At 46.2% G+C, this 23,758-nt stretch overlaps 1 protein-coding gene across 3 annotated transcripts in view; it reads right to left on the reverse strand.

The window, feature by feature from the left end:
* Positions 1-12,827: 12,827 nt before the first annotated feature.
* CBR4 (carbonyl reductase 4) overlaps positions 12,828-23,758 on the reverse strand; it is a 215,986-nt gene continuing 205,055 nt past the window's right edge. For all 3 annotated transcript variants that reach the window (XM_069244101.1, XM_069244109.1, XM_069244118.1), the window contains exon 7: positions 12,828-21,963. In XM_069244101.1, the coding sequence (XP_069100202.1) occupies positions 21,785-21,963 (179 nt within the window). In that variant the 3' untranslated portion in view covers positions 12,828-21,784. The remainder of the gene's footprint in view (positions 21,964-23,758) is intronic.

A 23,758-nucleotide genomic window follows, 5' to 3' on the forward strand; every position in this document is an offset into this window, starting at 1 on the left:
GAAGCACTGTATAAATACAAGTAGAATAGCACTGTGAGGCTAAAGCAATACAGAAGCAGGCAAATCTATATTGACATACCCTATCCCTGCATTATATAAACATGCAGACCTTACTTGAACCCTGATTCAAAGTTGTTGTTTAAGTTCTGTTTCATGCACAAATGGCTCTATTTTCCATTGATCAGAATTCTGAGTTGTGCACCAATTAACACTCATGACAGATTTCCTCAGAAAAAGCTTGGGGAAATCTATCAGGATAGAATGCTAAGAAATGCAAAACTTGCAGTACTTAGGGCCAGATTCCCAAAGCGTCACTTTTTGCGATGCTCTAGTGGCGCTAACCACTGCTCCATATTCACAAGGAGGTGTAAAGCTACTTTTTGTGCCTATACGCCTCCTTGTAAATATGGGCCCCTCCGATTAAGTTTTCTGCGTCAGAGGGGCGTGCAATGGGTGTTGCAAAGGACGCTACATTGCAACACACATTGTTTTTGACGCTGCCCCAGATTTCCAAGAATATGTAAATCTGTGGTAGCGCCAAAAACTTGCCAAAACGAGGAGGAATATTTGTATTCCTCCTCGTTTTTTGCTTTTTCTATGTGTGTTGCACCCTGCAGCACACATAGAAGAAGCAAAATGCCACTGATGATTGTTTATGTGCAGGAAGGCGTTCCTTCCTGCACATAAACAATCATTCAAAAATGACACTTTGGTACTTTTATTTGTGCTGCATTATACAGCATACATAGAAGTGCCAAATCGCCATTTTAGATTGTTCATGTGCAGGAAGGGACAGCCTCCTGCACATAAACAATCAATCCACTCAACGCAGATACCCTTGCACTATGGTACAAGGATGCCTGCGTTGGTGCAGGCAGCCTAATCTCGTGTTGGCGCAGGGGGAAACGCAGGACTGCGCTGTATTCTTGTGAATACGGCACAGCACTGCGTTTCAAAACTGGCACGGTGCTGCTGATTTTGGCGCAGCACTGCGCTGCACCAGTTTCTTGTAACTCTGGCCCTTAGTGTGCTAAACACCAAATCCACATTAGGCTTCTTTCCTGGGGTGAAGAACTCGGAAAAAGTTGATCAAGTTACCCATTAGACACATCAGACCCAGTTAGCAGTAATTACTGTGTGCACTATTTATCACCATAGTCTTAGTCTCAAAATCTGTCTGTGGCTGATTTCATGATGCTATCCATAGTCACTTTGGGTTACCAAGCCCAACTAGGTTGCTCACTTTTATACCTGCTGTAACCTCATAGCCTCTAATAAATCTCCACCTATGTCTCTGCCCTGACAATACAAATGCATATCATAAACACAGGGAGAGAAAGAGACCCATCTGTTCTATTCATATTCCTGCAGTCACCAGCCCAGCCTTTGCTTTTGCTCTATGACAACATCATAGAGGATATCTGAATAGATCATCGAGATCATGCATAGATATTAATGATACACAAAGACCACCAGACCTTCCTGATGTGTCAAGTGTCCTCACTCCTAGGGCTTGCAGACCACGCTTAGGGAGAGATTTAGAACCTGGTGGAAATCAAGCAGATCTGCCTGGGCGGAGAGGGGTAGGGCAGGGGGTCTAAGTCCATGGTCTCTGACAATCAGGCAGAGGCCCGTACACCGTATTTAGAGATCCCACATGCCTGGCTAAGATTTATATGTTGTGAGGGTAGCAGCCATAGCAGCAACCCTTTCAGAGTACTCCATGCTTGCTGATGAGACACCATCTTTAAAGCACTTACTCAACATACGTCTTTGCATTGAGAAAAACGCTCAAAACAAGAATTTGTTTTCTCAATATAAAACACAGATGACCTGACGAACGAGTTACTTACCTTCGGTAACGACTTTTCTGGTGGATACATTAGCTACCTGTGGATTCCTCACCTAATGAATACTCCCATGGCGCCAGCATTCGACGGAAATCTTCTTACTAGTCTCTGCACGTCGACGAGGACGTCACTCTTGCCCACGCGACGCCGTCTGACGTCATACAGGCAATAAGAGGTCCTCGCCGACGTGCCGATGACAGTACCAACATTTTTTACGTGCATGAGAATAATAATAACCCAATGTAATGAAAGAGCAAAGCAACATCTCTTAATATTGTAAATCACACAACATTGCAATAAAATAGCTGTAGATTTAATATAACCTTCTTTTTTTTTTTTTTTTTAATAAATAAATATATTTATACATACGAATCATGTATATACACAATATATATAGATTTATATATAAATATACACATATATACAAATATCATATATGCAAAATGTATTGCAACTTTGAAGACCAAAAGGAGCACACTCAAGGATTGCTTGGAGAGACCAAAAAGGCAACGGGGAGGCGGGTGGGACCGTGAGGAATCCACAGGTAGCTAATGTATCCACCAGAAAAGTCGTTACCGAAGGTAAGTAACTCGTTCTTCTGATGGATACAACTACCTGTGTATTCCTCACCTAATGAATAGAGTCCCAAAGCAGTACCACGCCCGGCGGTGGGTGCCTAAATGGTCAAACCAAGAAATCCTGCAGCACTGACCGTGCAAAATGACCGTCCCTTCTGACCTCAGAGTCCAAACAGTAATGTTTCACAAAAGTGTGAAGGGACGACCAAGTTGCGGCCTTGCAGATGTCGACCACAGGAACACCCCTGGCCAAGGCCGAAGAGGCCGACTTAGCTCTGGTGGAATGAGCTCTAATGCCCTCAGGCGGATCCTTCTTTGCCAAAGAGTAACAGATTTTAATGCAAAGAACAACCCACCTGGAGAGTGTTCTCTTGTGGACTGCCTTTCCTCTCCTCTTGCCCACGTATCCGACAAACAGCTGATCCTCCAGCCTGATATCCTTCATTCTGTCGATATAGAAGCTCAACGCCCTTTTTGGGTCCAGGCGATGTAGTCTTTCTTCCTCCTTTGAAGGATGAGGCGGAGGATAAAACGTGGACAAAGTAATTGTCTGAGCCAAATGGAAGGGTGAAACAACCTTCGGAAGGAAAGCAGCCTTGGTCCTCAACACCACCTTATCCCCATAAAACGTTATATAAGGGGGTTTAACCGATAAGGCCTGCAACTCACTCACTCTCCTTGCAGATGTTATAGCTACCAGGAATACTGTTTTAATAACCAAATACCTTAAAGGGCAAGAATGCATAGGCTCAAAAGGGGACCCCATAAGGAAAGTCAGGACCAAGGACAAATCCCATTGAGGCATAACGAATGGTTTTGGAGGATATTGATTCAGAAGACCTTTCAAGAATCTGAGAACAATAGGGGATTTAAATAACGACGGTTGGTCTGGAAGACAAATGAAGGCTGACAAGGCCGACAAATAACCCTTAATGGTAGCCACTGCACAACCTTTCTGCGCTAGAGACAGTGCAAAAGACAAAACATGTGACAGATGAGCATGTAAGGGATCAATCTGTCTCTCTCCACACCACATAACAAATTTAGACCACCTATTAGCGTAGATAGATTTAGTGGAGTGTCGCCTGGCCGCTAAGATAACATCCACTACATCAGGCGGGAGAGAGAAGGAACTCAGGTTGCCCCGTTCAATCTCCAAGCATGTAGGTGCAGACTCTGGAGGTTGGGGTGTAAAACCTGCCCCTGCGACTGCGAGAGGAGGTCTGCCCTGAGAGGGAGACGGAGCGGAGGGCACAGTGAGAGTTGGAGAAGGTCGGAGTACCATACCCTCCTTGGCCAATCCGGAGCTATTAAGATGACTTGGGCCCGGTCTTGGCGAATTTTCCTCAACACTCGAGGAATCAAGGGTATGGGGGGAAACGCGTAAAGCAACTGGTCGCACCAGGTTATCTGAAACGCGTCCCCCAACGCTCCCTGCATCGGATACTGGAGGCTGCAGAATAACGGGCAATGCGCGTTCTCCCGAGTGGCAAACAGATCTATCCGAGGAAACCCCCACATCTGGAAGATTAAACAGACTTGATCTGGATGGAGACGCCACTCGTGGTCTCCCGAGAATTGGCGACTGAGACTGTCCGCACGTACATTCAAGACCCCGGCCAGATGATTTGCCACCAAGCAAATCTGATGGTCCTTTGCCCAGGACCATAGCCGAAGAGCTTCTCTGCAGAGAAGGTACGACCCTACTCCTCCCTGTTTGTTTATGTACCACATCGTGGTAGTATTGTCCGTCAGGACCTGTACCGACTGACCACGAAGGGATGGGAGGAAGGCCTTGAGAGCCAAACGTACAGCCCGTAACTCCAACAGATTGATATGAAACACCTGTTCCTCTGGAGACCAAAGCCCTTTGATCTCCAGATCCCCCAGATGAGCTCCCCATCCTAGGGTGGAGGCATTCGTTATTACCGTGGCCACTGGTGGCGACTGCGCGAACGGCTTTCCCTGTGAAAGATTGTTGCCCGCAATCCACCACTTCAATTCCACAGCAGCATCTCTGGAGATCTTGACAGTACCTTCTAAATCTCCCTTGTGTTGAGACCACTGCCTTCGGAGGCACCACTGAAGAGCCCTCATGTGCCAGCGAGCATGCGTGACCAACAGAATGCAGGAGGCGAACAGACCGAGCAGACGAAGGACCTTGAGGACTGCAACTACCGCTCCATTTCAAAACATTGGAACCAATACCTGAATATCTTGAATCCGCTGAGGCGGAGGAAAGGCTCGACTCAATGTTGTATCCAGTACTGCCCCTATGAACAGGAGGCGCTGAGAGGGCTCCAGGTGAGATTTGGGCACGTTCAGCGAAAAGCCCAGGTCGAACAACAACTGGGTTGTTGACTGCAGATGATGCAACCCAAGCTCCGGGGACTTGGCTTTGATCAACCAGTCGTCCAAGTAAGGGAATACTGCTATCCCCTTCCTTCTGAGCTCCGCCGCAACCACTGACATCACCTTTGTGAAGACTCGAGGTGCTGAAGTAAGACCAAACGGGAGGACCGCAAACTGATAGTGCTGCGACCCTACCGCAAACCGGAGATACTTCCTGTGCGACTTGAGTATCGGGATATGAAAGTAAGCATCCTGCAAGTCGACAGACACCATCCAATCTTTCTTGTTCAACGCCAAAAGCACCTGTGCTAGGGTCAGCATCTTGAACTTTTCCTGTTTGAGGAACCAATTCAAGATCCTCAGATCCAGGATTGGTCTCAACTGACCATCCTTTTTGGGAATCAGGAAGTATCTTGAGTAACAACCTCGACCCTTTTCCTGCTCTAGGACCAACTCTACCGCGCCCTTTGAAAGGAGGACTTGAACCTCCTGTTCTAGCAACAGGAGGTGTTCTTCTGAACAATAAGATGGGCGGGGCGGGATGAGGGGCGGGAACTCCCGAAATGGAAGGGCGTAGCCTTTTCCCACAATGCCGAGAACCCAAGTGTCCGTTGTGATAGACTTCCACTTGTGGAGAAAATGCTGTAATCTTCCCCCTACAGGAGAGGAGTGAGTGGGAAACGGTGGAAGCCTAAGGCTGCTTCCCCTGCTGCACCCCTCCAGAGGACGAGGAAGAGGCAGAGTGCTGTTGAGAGGCTCCTCTGGTACGGACCCCACCCCTCCCCCTCCCTCTAAATGACCTATAGGGGAGGGAAGAGTCGGGTTGCTGGAACCTCCCCCGAAAGGAAGAGGAATAAGAGCCACGCCCAAATCCCCGAAACCTCCTGAAAATTCTAGAAGAGGCAGAGGAAGAAGGAGCTTGCAGTCCTAACGATTTGGCTGTGGCTCTGCTCTCCTTAAATCGTTCCAAGGCTGAATCCGCCTTGGCTCCAAACAGGCTGTCCCCATCAAACGGGAGGTCCAGCAGGGTCGACTGCACATCCGCAGAGAACCCTGAGTTTCGGAGCCAGGCCTGTCTTCTTGCCACCACAGCCGTGCCCATCGCCCTGGCCACCGAGTCGGTCGTGTCCAGCCCAGACTGGATAATCTGGGTCGCGGCAGCCTGGGCGTCCGAGACCACATCCAAGAGACCCTGGGGAAGCTCCGTAAATGAAGACGAAATATCATCCATCAGCGCATGGATGTACCTCCCCAGAATGCACGTTGCGTTGGTGGCCTTCAACGCCAAACTGCATGACGAAAATATTTTCTTGGACTGCGCATCCAGTTTCTTGGAGTCTCTGTCTCCAGGCACCGTCGGGAAGGAACCAGGCGCTGACTTTGAGGAACAGGAGGCTTGCACCACCAAGCTCTCCGGCGTAGGGTGTCTAGAGAGAAAGCCAGGGTCAGATGGTGCAGTTCGATACCTCCTGGCCACAGCCCTATGAACGGCCGAGGAAGACACCGGCTTCTTCCACACCTCCAACACCGGATCCAGCAAAGCCTCATTAAATGGCAAGAGAGGCTCAGCTGCAGCAGAGGCAGGATGCAATACCTCTGTCAGCAAATTCTGCTTCGCCTCTGCCACCGGCAAAGGCAGGTCCAAAAAGCTCGCTGCCTTCCTCACCACAGCATGAAAGGAAGCAGCCTCCTCCGTATATTCCCCTGGAGATGAAAGGTCCCACTCAGGGGAAGTGTCCAGCCCACTGGCTGTATCCAGACCATGCAGTCCGTCTCCAGAGTCCTCAATCTCTCCCTCCTCTAGGACTCGCTGGTACTCTTGCTCTTCTAAAAGACGGAGAGCACGCCTCCTCGAATGAAGTCTCTCCTCGATACGCGGAGTCGACATGGCCTCCGCCGACATCGAAGAACGGCGCCGATCTCCAGAAGCATCTGACGCCGCGTCCGGCGCCACAGGCAGCTTCGGCGCCGAGGCAGGAGCCGGAGGACGAGGTCTTGGAGCCGATGGACCAATCGGAGTCACAGGGCAAAATCCTGACTTCGACGGAGGGGCAACCTCCGGGGCCGAAACATCCGAAGCCACCGGAGCGGCCACCGACGCCGGCACCGGCGCCGAGCCCACATTCCCAAAAGGGAGAAAGGGCATAAAGGGTGCCGGCCGAAGAGGCGCAGGATCACCCAACGAAAAGGCCAAGGGCCCCGAAGGACCAGCCGGAGCAGCTCCTGGAGCCATCTGCTGAAAGATGGTATACATCGCATTAAGAAACGCGGTACTATCGGCTCCAGGAGTGGGAAAAGCCGGATACTGGGGTGCCTGGATCGAGGGCGACCCCGACGCCGGCCTCGACGTCTGCGACGCCGGAGAAAACACAAGAGGCTGCACCACCTCAATCACCGACGCCTGACCAGGCGAAGTCGGTGACGCCGGAGAGGGCAACGGCGTCGAAGGATGCGGCGTGACCGTGGGGCTGACCTCCCAAGTCTTCCGACGCCGAGCCGAAGGTGACCTCGAACGAGACTCCTTGCTGGAATGACGTCGTGAGTCTCTACGGCGCCGGGAGTCTTGATGACGCCGGTGAGACCTTGGCGAAGAAGACTTCTTATGATGTTTCTCCTTCTTCTTTGACTTTGCCATGAATAACTTGGCCTCACGCTCTTTGAGGGCCTTCGGATTCATGTGTTGACATGAATCGCAAGTCGAGACGTCGTGGTCGGAGCTCAAACACCATAGACAGTCGGAGTGAGGATCTGTAACTGACATCTTGCCCCCACACTCTCGACAGGGCTTGAAACCAGACTTCCTCTGAGACATTATTACCGCAGAGAAGACTACGCAGCAGACAATACACTGTAACCACGAAGGTAACAGTAGCTCCCTCGAAGATAACCGTTTCGAATGCACGGAAAAAAGGGAACTGTCATCGGCACGTCGGCGAGGACCTCTTATTGCCTGTATGACGTCAGACGGCCTCGCGTGGGCAAGAGTGACGTCCTCGTCGACGTGCAGAGACTAGTAAGAAGATTTCCGTCGAATGCTGGCGCCATGGGAGTATTCATTAGGTGAGGAATCCACAGGTAGTTGTATCCATCAGAAATGCAGCTTTCTCCCCGCAAGTAAGTTGCCTTTTAATATTTTCCCTGCCTGTATCCACCCATTGCTACCTCTATTCGGAATGCAGTCTTGGCATGTGCAAAACAGAGAACCATTCCATATTTAGGAAGTCTCTTAGAATTAATCTATTTTATTCATCATATTCTTATTTGATGTTGGTAGTTCAGTGCCAAGATGCCTTAGTGTGTTTGCTGCAATTTATAAGTAACAACTCTACTCAACTAATATCTTGCATGTGTAGGTTTTCAATTTAGTGGGTGCCTCAGGCACTAAACGCAATCCTGTGGCAATTTTAGAATAAAACAAACAGAAATGATGAGCTTTGGCTGTTGTCCTTTAGTGAAGGACCAGTGACATCTAGAAGAAAGCTCGGGTGTCTAGAGTCTTATGGATAAACTGAAAGATAGCTCATTTATACGAAGCCTATAATGTATGCCTAACCAGAGGTATATGTCTGCCACCTAAGGCAAAAGTCTCGATGATTAGTTTCTCGAACTGCATTGTAAGACAGATGTTGTATCTGCTTTAACATATTCCTTGTGTATTTCGTTTTCTGGGATGGTGTCTATGTAAAGGAAGTACACCAGCAGAGTATTTGTTATTAGAAACAACTATTAAAGACAAAATGGACAATCTTTTCAAAGCAGATTTGGAGAAATGTGAAACAAATGTTGAATTTTACTATGCACTTTGCGCCTGCCAGATAGAAAAACAACATTGATATTTTTATTAATTTAATACTGTGTGCAATGGGGACTTCAGAAAATAAATTAAAACATAGAGACATGGAGTTGTTATTATTATATATACTATTAAAATGTGTTATTTCTGTTTCTATTGGAGAGACCTGTTTGCAGGACACAGCCCATGAGTCACAAATTGAGTTCTAGGGCTTGAAGGAATACTTGTATCATTTGCATACTATAACACCATTTGCTGCAAAACTATTACAAGGAGTCTACCTTTTTTGCAAGTTCTATAAACCTAAGAACTGCTTAATGTGGGGTGCTAACAACTAATTACTTTGATTGTGGACAGCACAGACTCCCGGCGGGGTAATAAACATTAAGTAATATTGCCTAGTGATTGGCACTCACTTATTAAGCCTTAGGATGAATGGAAGATACATTAGGAATCAAACTTGGGGGGTGGAGGGGAGTGGGCAGGCATGATGGTGGACCGCACATCTTAAATCACAGCTCTGTCACCCCCCACAACGATCTGTTGGCATCCGTAACAATTGCAGCTGCAGTTGGGACTGGAGTGGGTGGCTTGTGATGGCAGGAGCCCCCTGCCCCCGTTGAAGAGCAAAGCAACTGTCTGGAGACAGCGCCACATATGCAATAATGCAGCGTGGCACATACTGCAAGAAGCTGAGGGAGAAGGATGGTGGGCCCAGATGAGACTACTGATGTGTAGCGACCATCTCAGTGAGGCAACTGTTTTGCTCCTAGGAATTCCCACGTGACTGAGGAGAGAGGTGAGGCAGCTGTAGCTACTCTGCGGGGGCTGGAGAGTGGCACCACTGCTGTTGGCTTGCTGGATGTGGCCGGGCTAGGCAGAGTGGGTCTGCCAGCGCCAGGTGAGTAAAGGGCCAGCGGGCCAGAGAAGTGACTGCCGCTGACAGGGAGGAGAGGCCCAGTGTCTGGAGAGTGATGTTGCAAGAAGGAGCTAGCCGGTGGCCTGATAGACTGGGTGAGACCGCACCCTGACAGGACCTGCCGCAAGGAACGGCGGCCTGCCCTGGCAGGTGAGGACTTAGTGGCTGGTGCGACTTATTGCCCTCCCCACCTGCTCTTTGGTTCCCTGTTTGGGGTCTGGAGTGCTCAGGGCTAGGGTGTGCAACTTTGGCCTTGGAAGGGAACTAAGGAGTGTGCAGATTGCAAGGGCCTGCTCAAGCCTGGAGTAAGCTGGCCCTTCCTGCTAGAAGCGGTAGTGAGGACCTTGGGGCCTACATGGGTAATCATGATTGCGGCCCATCTGTAGGAGAACTGGGACATTTTCTGGCATTTTTGGCCTCTTCCCTCTGAGGGCACCACAGCAAAGGTGCTAAATTACAGGGGCTGCAACAGTACCCTGAAATGGGCCCGGACACAAAGGGACCCACCCTACGAGAATACGCAGATTCAGATCTTCCCAGTCTATACACATAGGGTCCAGTCTTGAGTCTCTTGTTTTAGGCTGTTAGACAGGAACCATTGTCCTGGGGCATCAAATACCTGCTGCTATTACCCGCAAAACTATGTGTGGTACATGAGAAACAGTACACATTCTTTACTAGCCCCGAGGATGTGTGGGCATGGCTCAAGTTGGAAGGCACACGGGATGGAGCTGGGGCCTGCAAGATCCACTGGCCCAAAGTGGACTAGGGGAGTCAGGCCTAGTGGTTCAGCTGGACGGAGATGCTAGGGTATGAAGGCCACTGTGGATCACTCGCCAATAGAGGTGCAGGGCGATGGAACACTAGCAGTTGTGGGTTTGGACTCCCGGGAGAACAATTTGGACGCTAGCACCGACGAGGATGCCAGTTCGCAAAATGTCACCCCCTGATGGTTGGAAGTTACGGACGATGATGAAAATGTTCAATTCAGAGCCACCTTAGGTTCCAGCTGTGTACTGCACTAACAATTACCCCTCCTTTTTCTCTTACCTCTACATATCCTGTGCAGAGGGTTGCATGTGATGCAAGCCCTTCTTGTTGGATGTGGCACACGCTATTCATTATGGTCTCTTACATGGGAGGGGCGGGAGCACTATGCTGGCCACACCTAGTGACCTGTTGTATGTATTGGTTGTGCAGGTGTTCCTTTGCTCCTTATCCTTTTTGTTGCAGGTAATTTATTGAGCCTTGTCATTCTTATCTTCTTTGTTCGGCCTAACTGAAAGAGAACATAACAGCTGTGCCGAACTTGCAGTAGAAAAATGCATAAGGGACAACAGATCACACATCTGTATTTTTCGTGGTCTGCAGAAGATTAAGTCGCGTTTTTGCCCTTTAATGGCAAACATTAACAAACAAAATGACAAGATTAATTAAATTAGTCCCTTTGCAAATGTATAAACACACTGCTTTTTAATACAGAACAGCTATAACTGTGACGCTATACCAAATTGGGTTAATATTTCATTTTAACAGGTAATTTGATCATTTCTTTTTAAATGAAAATAAAAAGAAATAATCAAAAATCACTTGTTTCTTCAGGACTAGATTTAACTACGTGAGATGCCACAGTTCGCGCCTTTATGTATTTACGTCCACTTTGTATATGGAAGGGAACAATTTAAGCACGGTCACGGACATCAGCAACGGCTGTGCACCACTCCTTTATCTCCTGTCAACTTTTTACTTTAAGGTGGGTGAAGGAGATGACTACAGGGACATGAACTCAAATAGTGCATGTGGAAAAAAAAAAAAGGGTGCCTGCAGTGCAGGTCCCTGCAGTGTAAGGACACAAGCCAACAGAAGCAGTACTTGGGCAAGGCTCCACTGCAAGACTGCACGAAGACTCGAAGCCCAGGAAGAAGGTGGAGGCAAAGAAGAGGCGCTGATCAATAGTAGGTAAGGAAACGAGAGTGACGTAGGAGCCATGTGGGAGCCAGCCAATAGTAAGTAAAAGAAAACAAGAGGGATGTGAGACCACGTGGGAGCCAGTCAATGGTAAGCAGAGGTAAGCAGGGTGGGCTGTAAGTCCCTTTTAAGAACTGTATTTTTAAATACAATAGATTTCCCTAGCACAGCGCAAGCATTGTGTAGGCAAAACCTAAAGAGTTGGACTGATTGGTTTTGTTAGTGCTTGTTTACAACCAGCGTTAGTGTTTCCGAAACGAGTTATGTATGCATCACTTCCGAGGACAATTCATAATTCAGTAAAAATTGCTTGTAAACTCGATGATATGTAAAAATGCATGCTTAGGTTTCATACTAGCAATTATTGACAATATGTCTCAAAACAACATTTTTCAAACTAGTTTAAACTATTGCCAAGTCCAAAATGCAGAGTTTTACATGAATCTTGATGTTTTGTATGTAAATAAACTGAATAATCCATGTCACAAAAGCCTGTACGGCTAAACAATGCTGGTACAGTGGAAAGGCAAATGACGTCCGCTGGGCCACACTGATTTTAAACAGTAAAACATAAGTATGACATTAAAAGATCCATTAGAATCAAGTAATATGAAGATCAAGTGGAAAGACTTTACAATGCCGACATCATTAGCTTATAATAATAAGTTCATAACATTAGTGACTCTGACATCTCCCCTCTGATACTAGTTACAATACTAAAGTTGGAACATGGGCTAAAGGAGCGGGACTAACGGGGCGGGGCTAACGGGGTGCAATACAATTTAGCGCTGCGTCCATATGCCTTTACAATGGTCAGAAAAGAGACACTATCTTTTGCATCGCATAAGCGCACTCAGAACACTTTAGTAATTGTCAAGACAGTTCTCCGTGTGAAAACTAACTGGAACACGCTAAACAATAGCTTAAGTAGGGTGATATAACTTAAGGGGCAAGGGACTGTTTGATCAGACATAATGTGCCAAATTACATTTTAACTGTGATAATGAGGCAACAGTGAACACGAAAAATTACCAGACTGGGGGATCGAAGGCATTCCTAATGATTAGCACTCAAAACAGCTCTACAGGTCGAAAAACAAGAGACTATTTTATTACGTGTTATACGTACATACACATGATTTTTGTCAAATAGAAGGACCACCCAAGATTTTCAGTAAACGACAACCTCTACAAAAAGACTGCTTACTCATTAGGTTAATAAATATTTTAAAATTGGGCCAGAAAACGTATGGGTATTATATAAAGCAGATCAACAACTCAACAACACAAAACCTCGGAAGAAATAAGGAATATAAAAAGAACAGTGACAGCCGAACGGAAAATAAGACAAGGAGGAGGGGCAACATATAGAATAAGTCAGGTATTAATGACAACAGAGTACATTTTATGCATACAAAATAATTTTCACAATGTGTTTTAATGATTCATTATGTATGACAGTGAAAATAAAACGGTTGCTTACCTGTAGGAGTAGTTTTGAATTCACATACTGTGCATCTAATCCACTATCTAGTGGTTGAATCCAGAATTGTCTCTTTTTTCTCCCTCTATTTAGGTTGAGCATAGCAGTGCGCATGCGCTGCTTTTCGACCTGTTGTAATCTATTCTGTGGGCTTTAACAATGCCCATTACACGCACATCACTTTCATTCGTTCCTGGGCCTGCCTTTCAAAAATCCCTCAATGTAGTTGGCTTTATGTTTGTCCCGCCTTGAGGCTGTTTTGTTACCACCTTGGAGACTGATCCTGTTACATGGATTATTGCACGGTCGGCCAGATAGCTTCATATCGGTGCACTATTTTTTCTTTTGCTTTGCTCAAAATGGTATGTTGTTTCTTCGTCTTCCTTGGTTTCAGGTATCTTGCTGTTTCTTTGTGATGTATGCGGGTCTGTTCCCCCCCCCCCGGCAGTCTGGAGTGCTTTATTTATTTATTTGCAGTTTTATATAGTGCAAACGTGATACAAAGGTATTACAGTATGCACCGTTCACATTCCACAAGCACACATTTATTTTTGGTAGCAAAGGGAAATTAAGTGATTTGCCCAGAATTGCAGGATGTTGAGCCGGCGCCGAGACTCTAACCGTTTTTCTCAGCTCCAAAGTCGGCAGCTCTGGCCCTTACGCCACATCCTCTCCCCTAGGGTTCTTTGTCTGTTGCGTGTTGGGGCAGTCTAGAAATAAATAATTTTTTTATATAGCGCTTAGTAATACTAGTTCTGCCATTTCATAGCGCTGCAAAGCAGGTGCCATTGTTAACAAAATCGTTATAATTCATTTGCAGTTAAGCTGCCTTTTGTGTTATTTTCTTTGTATACAGTCAATGTTTTTAAAAGTTAGGCTGGTATTGGCAATGTAGAGGAAAAATTATTTTAAAGGTTTAACACAGAAATATATGCTCACTTTTCTTTGGTCCCAACTCTTGACCCCCTCAGTCTCCGGGTTAAATGCCACAAAGGTGCTTCTTTGTGGCTTATTTGCTACTATAAACGTTTAGGTAAACACACTAGAAAGGGTTGTATATTTAGGGTATCACAGCCAGTTTGTAAAAATGAGGCAAAAACACTCCCACAATGACAGCCTTGTTGTAGCCTCTCTCCTGCAGCAACAGGCCTAGGAGGGCTGCTGTGGCACCTGGCATACATCCACTACACTTCAAACCAAAACATATAGGTAAAAGACATTGTTAATTACAATGCCAATAGTTCTAACTCTCACAAATGTGAGACCTATTGCATTGCAAATGCTTTTTTCTTTGAGTGGTCATCGTTGCTGACTATTTGGTGATCTGTCCCTCCTCTAATGACAACAGATGTACGTCCTGGAAGCTCCCTTGCATGTTTAGCACCTTAAGATTTATTTTTCCAGTAACTTGTGTGTATAGCTTTGTAATGAAGTCTCCTGACCACTTTGTATATCAAAATAGGCTTATTCAAGTATATCATACAAAGCCTCATCCACCATCAAGCCCCGGTCTCCAACTCTCAAATGCAGATGTCGTTGATGATCACACTGGCTAGCAAAGCAAGTGTTGTGCCCTTTTACAGTGGGCACATGGCCTTTCTTCGAGCATCACTCCTGCTATTGTGTGACATCTTTGTATTACCTTAACTAGCAATCTTGCTATAGTTCCCTTTCACTGGTAACTCCTTGGTTGCTGGGGCAAAAGAGATAAAGAACTGATTGGTCTTTCTAACTACTTTGGTTTCCTATACGTAATACATCACTTTTCTTCTGGCAAACAGCAAGTGTAGGGTGTGTTCTGCCAGTGATTTTGGGTGCTGGAAGAACCCAACAGCTGTACTGTTTGGTTAACATGGAAGTATGACAGAACATTGGGTGAGAATGTGGGGTTTGTTGCCATCTCTATTCTGTTCTTGTAAAATTAGATGTATGGTTCCTGCACAGATTGTGGCTGGAGCCCACTCACCCTGCGTAGTGATGTTATCGCAAGTAAGAATAGTCCAGTACCGTGTATAAGTTCTAAAGGCAGCTTCATCAGCTGTGCAAGTACTACATTAAGGTTCCAGGTGGAGGTGGGTGCTGCTTTGGGGAGTGCTATTCTCTGCCCTTTCCAGAAATCCTTTGACCTCTGGTATTCAGAAGAAGCTCTTTCCTATTATGTCCCATGTATATGCTACTACGGCTGCTAGGTGTATCTCCAGCTTAGCATCCTTTGTACAGCAAATGTGGGAGGTATTTCAAGAGTGTGGTGCCCTTGATAGAAGTCACTGCCCCTCGTTCCTAGTGCACCATTTTCTAAACCTCTTCCACTTCTTAGAGTAACACTTTTGTGTTGTCAGTCTTCTAGCTTCCTTGAGCATATACATTGTTGTTTTGGGCAGTTGTAATTTCTATTTCTTCAGAGGCCATGCTGCAAAGATAAGCGTCTTTGATTCTGGGTGGAAAACCTTGCCCCCCACGCGTCCCTGCATTGTTAGGCTGTCCTGTTATGTTGGCAGTGGCATCACTTTTCTGTGCACTAGCTCCACCAGCTGGGAGAACCATGGCTGTCAAGCCCATTGTGGTGTTATGAGGATGAGAGTCATGCTTGATTGCTTGCTTGAACATCTCCACTACCCAGGGTATTAAGGGCATTCCCCAGGGATTTGTGGTTTGAGTACCTGGAGGCAAAGTCTTGGTATTTTGCATTGTGCATTGCATTGTGTTACAAACAGGTCAGTTTGAGGTGGGCCCCATCTGCTGAAGATTCTGTGCAGTACCTGTTTAACTCAGGGGACATGCAGTTCTCCCTGCTTTATTTGTCTTCTTTTGTATTGTCAAAACCTGGCAGGTGGAGCGTCACTAGTGTTATGTCCCTCTGTAAAGCTGACGTCCATATCACCTGTGCTTGGGTGGATAGTTAGTGTGATCTTCCTTGTTTGTTGTGGTAGAACCTGATCATAGTGTAGTTTCTATCTGTACTACTTCCCCTTGACTTGTGATTGGAAGGCTTTCAATCGATCAATCAGCCCATTTGTAGAGCACACGCTGTCCCCCCTAGGGGTGTCTGGGCACTTTAGCGCTGTGTCTCATTCGAAAAAAGGTCTTGAGTTTTTTCCGGATTTCTGTCAGGGAGAGGATGTAGGAGAACGAGCAACCTCCGGTGTGGTGGATGTAGGGAAGGTGTGCAAGGGCGAATGCGGTGGAGTGCAGGTGTCTTCCGGGCTGGTTGAAGTTCAGATGGTGGTTGATGTAAGGAGGCCCTTGACTGTGTAGTGCTTTGTAGCAATGCATGAGGACCTTGAACTGACATCTCTTCTGGATGGGAAGCCAGTGGAGCTGTCTGAGGTGGGGGTGATATGAGTCCATTTGGGCAGGTCCAGGATGAGCCTGGCTGCAGTGTTCTGTATGGTCTGGAGTCTTCTGAGGAGTTGGGTGGGCAGTCCAGTGTAGTGAGCATCTCAGTAGTTAAGGTGGCTGGAGACGAGAGCCTGTGTGATGATTTATCTGGTGTTGATGGGGATCTCTCTGAAGATTTTGCGGACCACGCAGAGGGTGTAGAAGCATGAGGAGGCAACTGTGTTTATTTGTTGTCTCATTGTTAGTTGGCTGTCGAGGATGATGCTGAGGTTGCACGCCTGGATTGTTGGGTGTGGGCGTGGGTCCGAGTTCTGCTGGCCAACAGCTGTGGTCCCAAATGGAGAAATTCTTACTGAAGATCAATATTTCTGTCTTGTCGGAGTTAAGCTTGAGGCAGCTGTCTCTCATCCATTTGGTTACATCTGTCATGGCGCTGCGGAAGTTGGATTTGGCGTTGGTTGGGTCCTCAGTGAGGAAGAGGATGTGTGAGTGTCGTCCGCGTCGGAGATTATGTTGATGCTGGGGGTTTTCTGACGAAGTTTGCGAGGAGGATCATGTAACTGTTGAAAAGAATGGGGCTGAGGGAGGATCCTTAAGGTACGCTGCATTGGGTGAGGAGGAGAAGGGAGGCAGTTGGATGATCTGTGTTCCTCCTGAGAGAAAGGAGGTGATACTGTATGCCGATGGTGTGGAGTCTGTTGATGAGAGAATGGTGGGAGACGGTATGAAATGCAGCTGAGGTCCAGGAGGATCAGGGCCATGGATTCTCCATGGTTGAGGAGAGCTCTGCTGTTGTCTGTGGTGGCAAGTAGTGCAGTCTTAATGCTGTGGTTTGCACAGAATCCAAATTGTGAGTCGAGAAGTTGGTTGAGTTCCAGGTATTCAATGAGTTGTCTGTTGATGGGTTTCTCTGATACTTTGGCAGGGAAAGGGAATGGGGAGATTGGTCAGTAGTTTTTTGAGTTGGCCAAGGGCTTTTTCAGGAGGGGTCTTACATCCACGTGTTTCCATCCATCTGGGAAATCTGCTGTGGAGATGGAGGCTTTCAGGGTTAGGAGTACTGTCTTGAGTTCCAGAACGTTTATGTGTTGCACTGTGTCTTTCTGGTTCTAAAAGCCCCTGAATTCTGAGCTTGTTCATGTGCGCTACCCATCCTGTATAGCATGCATCCATTATAATGGCCACAGCGGGAGCTGGCTGGCTAAAAAGTCTGCCTATTGTGATGTTCTTAGTGTTCCAGTACTTTATTTCTTTGTATACTTTTTCTGTTAGAACCATTAGATCCTCCCAAGTTCCGGGCACCTGTGACCAATACCTTTGTAGTCATTCTTGGATCGGTCTTATGTGCAGCCTGGTGTTCAGCATTAGTGAGATACATCATACCCACGATTTTCCCCACCGTCCTCACTGTCAGAGCTTGCTCTCCTAGTAAAGGTGAATGTGTATTGTTACTGCCTGTGCTCTATTTTGTACTGGAAATGCCTTCCCTGTTGTGAGTCAATTGTTTTCCCTAGGCAGGTTTCTCGCCTTTCTAGAGTTGTGGATGCTTTCTCTAGAATGAATTTTTTTTTAGCTTGTGCAGAGTATGACTTGTCTTTAAGAATCAGCTTTCGAGGTAGGAGTAGAGGTGGATCCCCTTTTCTTTACGGATGTGCTCAGACGGGGCCAGTCATTTTGTGAAAACCCAGGGGAGCTGACTTTATACAAAAAGGCAGTACTGTCATTTGGTAATGAGTCTTGGCTACCACGAATCTTAGGAACTTTCTGTGTTTCTTGTTCACTGGTACATGTAGGTAGGCGTAGGTAGGTATCCTTGAGGTCTACTGTTGTTACGCAGTCTCCATTTTTGAGGAGTGGTAGACCCTTCTGCTGCATTGTCATTTTTATGCACCTGCTCAAAGCCCTGAGGTCCAGGACTGGGCTTACTGACAGGTCTACCTTGAGTACTAATAAGTACAGTGAGCAGACTCCTTGGCACCTTTCTGATGGTGGTACTATTATTATCACCTCCTTTTTTATTAGAAGTGCCAATTCTTCCTTTCCATGCCCTACATCCTTCCAGTTTTGATTCCTGGCCTGTTTTCTTTTGTTGGGTGGCATCTTTATGAGTTCTGTGCAATATCGTTGTCTGATTATGTTGAGCATCTATTTGTCAGATCGTGATGTCTTCTTATTTTTCGTGGAATCCTCTGATTCTGCCCCCTATAGGTGTTATGTGGAAGGGATGGTGTGCCATGAAGTCACGTGGTGGCATGATCAGCGCCTCTTGTTACTGCTCCCCTTCCTCATGCACTGCTGCATAAGGGCTGCCTCTGTTGCCCTGCCACTGTCTTGAAGTGGCAGGGCTTGGTTGCTTTGCAGTGAAAGCCACATGGGATGTTTTTTGGATGTGAACACCCTCACGAAGACATTCCCTGAGAGGGGTAGCTTCTCCTCTAAAGTAGCTTCTGAATTGAAGGGCACATGGATTCTGCTGTGTTGTTGTCATCCTCTGAAGGAAGTCATTCACTGCTGTCCCAAACAGCAATCCCGCTGTGAAAGGTATATTAAGCAGTGCTGCCTGTACCTCCCGCTTCAAACCAGATACTTTCAGTTAGGAGTGTCTCCAGAGTGTGGCTCCTGTGCAAAGATACCTGCTGGCAGAGTCTGCAGAATCCAGGACTGACTTTGGAGAGGTGTTTCTTATTCTCTTCCCTCCTGGACTGGTTTCCCTCCTGGACTAGTGTCCTCCCTCTTTTTTTATACTGCTCGAGGAGGTACTGGAAGGGGCTCTCCATTTACGGCCAATGCTGTTGGGGAGCATACCTGTTAAGGAGGGCGTCAGAGTTTAATAAACTCCACTGGAGACCGTTCCATCTTCCAGGCCATGATGTCCACCTGCCTGATCTCCCTGTCGGGTGGTGGGACCACCGATGCTGGTGGTTTGGCTGTCTTGCGAGCCTTGATGATGAAAATTGAGTCCTGTGTTGCTGATCCTCTAATGAAGTCTGAGTCCATTGTAGAGAGTGTCTGTATTTGTCCTAGACATGTGGAGTAATCACCTTTAGAGTTTCTGGTTGTTTGAAAGCCTCTCTTTCGCGGTCCAGAACACTAGGCATCGCTGCTTTGTCATCGCAACGGGTGTCCTCTGATCTGGGAGTGTGCTTCTGCATCTGTGCCACGGCATAGTGGGCCCACCTGTTTTTGCTGTTAAGGGTCTTTGGCTGGAAGTTCAGGCAAGTGCTGCAACTTTCCTATGTGTGGTCCCTCGGCAAGCACAAATTGCAGGCTTTATGTCAATCCTTCTGTGCCAGTTTGTGGTGGCATTTAGGGCAGTACCTAAGTGGCATATGCTACATCTCTGCACCACGAGATTGAGTGTCTTGTGGTCATTTGGGTTTACCTAGTTCAACCAAGACTTGCTCTTCAGCTCCTATTGATCCTCTTCAGTGTTTGGCAGTGTTCTTTTCTGGCCGAAGGTTTTTCTCTGTGTTTTCTGCTTCGTTTGTGAAAAAAAGGATTATTTTTTTTCCAATTTGTCGCAGAATTTAGCTCATCTGCAACCACACCCAACGGCAGAAAAAATAATCTAAAAATGGCGAACATGGAAGGCAGCTCCCTGGGCGTGCGTCATTAGAGGAGGGACGGATCACCAAATGGTAAACGATGACATCCATCCAAAAACAAAAAGAAAGGAATATAGCCAATTCCGGACCCATCTACTAAATGGTGGAATTAGATGTACAGCATGGGAATCCAAAAGGATTCACACAACAAAACACAGACAGACTCTGTTAATGAGCCTCGTTGTAAAATTCAAATTGCAGCTCAAGAATGTTGAGTTAGGAACATATTGCCTAACGGTGATAAATACTGCAGACCAAACATAGACATTGACAGGCAGCAGAAGTTTCCTACGTTTTTACAAAAACTCCAGGAAGCTATGCACCACAGTGCTGACATGAATTTGTAATGTTGGCTTGGATTGCAGGCGCTTGCATACATTAGTCATTCTTTTACTGGGCAATACTCAGAAAATGTAAAGCACGTTTAGAGTCCGAATTCTGTGGCACAACATCATGTTCCTTGCAAGGAGCTGAGCTCATGGAATATACAATGGTGTAACGAAACTTATAAGCCGCCCTAACCCCCCCCCACCTCCCAAACCCAGCAGGGCCGGCTTCCGTTCTGGTGGAGCCTGATGCCTTAGTCTTTTTTAGTACGCCCTTCGCCCCCAAATGACCTCCTCCTCCTCCATGAATTCCCACTCTCCAACAGTGCCCCTCACCTCTTTATAGCCCCTCTCTGAAGCGCTACTCATAGTTCAATCACAGTTTTGTGATCTGCATGGTGCACGTTCATTGCAGCAGGCACATTATCCCTCTGAGCTATTTTATGATACGTAAAACTGCCACTATACAAAAGTCAGATCTCTCACCAGCTGTAATATTAACCACCAGAGGTATTTAGACATATTTATTGTGGCCTGAAAACTACTGGATGCACAAGGAAGTTTACTGCTTCCAAACACATAAGGTATTTTAAACAGCGCCCACCAAAGTCAGTGCACCGATCGCCCTACAGCCGGCCCTGCCTCCACGCTCCGGACTCAGTCAGAAGCCCTCGGGCCACGGTGGCTGGGGGTGGAGCTGCGGGGGCTATTGTTACGCCGCTGGGAATATAGTGTACAAACAAAAAGTCTGCAAGTCACATAGCTAGCATATCTCTATACTAATTTTGCATGATACCATGAACATTTTATACATTCACTGTGGAGATATAAGTGCAACGCAATTGTTGTGTTTACACAGCATTTTTGTCAAAACTGGAGGTGTATATAAACGTGTTTCACATCACAAGATCTGAAAATCTTAATGTGAATTTTACCATTAATATTCCCTTTCTTGATACAAACTTGCAACTTTTAATAGAGATTCCCCTGCATTTACAATACGCAGCAGACACTTGCCTTTTCAGTAATGCACAAAGCCCTCTACTAATAATACTCAATTCTCAGTTGTACAATTCCTGCAGTCTTCCAATATATAAAATGTGCATGTGCGCAACTTCCATCAGAAGGAACCTTTGCAGGGTGCATGTTTAAATTAGCAGTTAATACGCATTAAAACACGTTTTTTTCCTTCACTTTGTAAATCCCCTTCCTATACATTTATAGTACACAGGGACGCCTTCTTATCTTTTCTCGCCATAGAAGTGTCTTTAATCCAACCTTTCCTGGAAGCACATTTACCTGATTCCACTGGGTTGGAAAAAAAACTTGCAAGAGATACTGAATTCTTACAAATTTGCGTGTTCATGAGGTTTCAGCAACTTCAGCAAAATGGCCAGAACCTCACCTCCAAGACAACACTTGTGAATACAGTAGAGCACATCGGTGGCAATCCGCACTGTAACTCAGGATGTGGAATTCACGCTTGCGGTGTGGTTTCTGCTTTATTAGCCTGTCAGGAAGTGACGAAAAGGTGTTTTGCTGGTAAATTACATTTTCCAGTTACCGAGTCATTTATATGGAAAGCTGCAACCCTCCGTCCACCAGCAGTACATGGCCTGTGATATAGGGCGCCTCGAGGAGAAAGAACACCGCCTGTGCAACTTCACGAGGTTCTCCGAATCTTCCAAGAGGAATTGTAGCCTTCAGTGGATCCTCGTTTAAGTGTGCTGTCATGTCTGTATGAATGAAACCTGGAGAACAAGAAATATAGCTCTCGGTATGACTGCAACCATTGCCCCACTCGTCCTCAGAGAACCTTTTAATGAAGCAATTTATATTCAATGCTTTACCTATTGCACTCATAAAGGTCAGGAAACAGATTTTATGCATTTACTAATTACATTCAAGATGAAGTACGAGAGAAAAGGACTGGAGATTAACGCACTCAGCAATCTATAATCATAATAACAAATTCTATTTCGTAATGCTTTCTCGTGGTCTGTAATGATCTTCTGACACGAAAAGCGTCAGACCAAATGTAAATCTTTACTGAAGAACTCAGCTGTCACGTTTCTTCTCTTCTAGATTTTTAGAGCAGTGACAACATAGAGGGAACGTCCGTCCACAAGCTAACTAGCACAAACATGGGTTCTGGCTCTGTTAACAATTAAGACTATCTTTACTAAAGGCCACTGAGATCCTGTACACACATTTTAGGGGCATGCAATAATACCTGGTTTTTCACCCACATTCGGCACACCTGGATTCAGTCTACCTGGACTCCATCAGCTAAGCCCTGCTAACCTCAAACCACATTCTGCAAACACGCAGCTACAAACATGCTGCCCCACCAGCCACAGCTTCAGAACCAGAGCATGAACTCACCACCATAAACCAAATCCTGTAAATCGTCGCCTGCACGCTACTTACCCAAAGCCAGGTCCTACGAACCCTTGGCCGTGCCCAGGACACACTATCTTGTTCTAATCATCACACTCGGCTATACACTGCATGTCCCCAACTATGCATTGCGCACCCTTAGCTCCCTTGCATCAGATCTTTATTTTGTAAACCCTTCATCATAAGCTGTGTTCTGCATACACTGAGGCACAACATGGTCAATCTTAGCTATGTTTGGCACTAGAGCAATAAACTAAACATGATCAAAGCACTGCTCCCTCTTGGTCATATTCTGAACGCCCTCATTCTTGTTCTACACACGTGTTGGACACAGGGCTACCATTAAAATACTCAACACCACTCAATTATGATCTGTATTCTCCTACAGTGCACATCATCACCCCTGCTCTACACATCACCAGCCAGTTTGTGAACCCTCAACCGTGCTGTAAACAAGCAAAGCCTAAGATCCCCCTTACTACCTCCCAAACACAGCACACCTTAGGTCAGGTCCTGGACATCCGCCAGACACACTCAGTCACTATCTGTACATGGTACAAACTCCACCATTCTCATCTGTGGTTTGAGGGTGGCAGAGAGGGAGAAAACTTTAACGTGGAAGAACAAAGCCTACAGAGGGAGGTGTTGGGAAAGCGGGAAGACAGATTTTATAATGCACGTTATTGTAACATTTATATATTTTTTTGTTTAATGTTTTTATTTATGTGTTTTTTTTTTAAGGGATTACTTATATTATATGTATGTTAGGTAATTGGTAACTATGTAAAATGGGTCCAATATTGTCATGTACACATTCTGGTGACCTCATAAACCACAAGGCTGAAGGCTACATACATGCATATATATATATTTTTTCACTGAAAAAAACAAAGGTCACAGGGACGTTATAGTTGGTCTCACATTTCAAATGTACAAAAGCATAGAAATTCATTACTTAGAGTTATTTCAAGTAACTATAATTCGTGACCTCGCCATGCACAGTTTTCTCATCAATAACTTTTCTGCAAATATTGCAGTGATATTATCAATGATGTCATAGATGATGTTATAAGTAATGTAATATAAAGGGTAGTTCGCAGTGCATGGCGAGGGCCAACTCTGGTCTTACTTTGCCTGCCGAGAGTT

The sequence above is a fragment of the Pleurodeles waltl genome, chromosome 1_2 (assembly GCF_031143425.1).
Source record: "Pleurodeles waltl isolate 20211129_DDA chromosome 1_2, aPleWal1.hap1.20221129, whole genome shotgun sequence".
Classification (NCBI taxonomy): Eukaryota; Metazoa; Chordata; class Amphibia; order Caudata; family Salamandridae; genus Pleurodeles; species Pleurodeles waltl.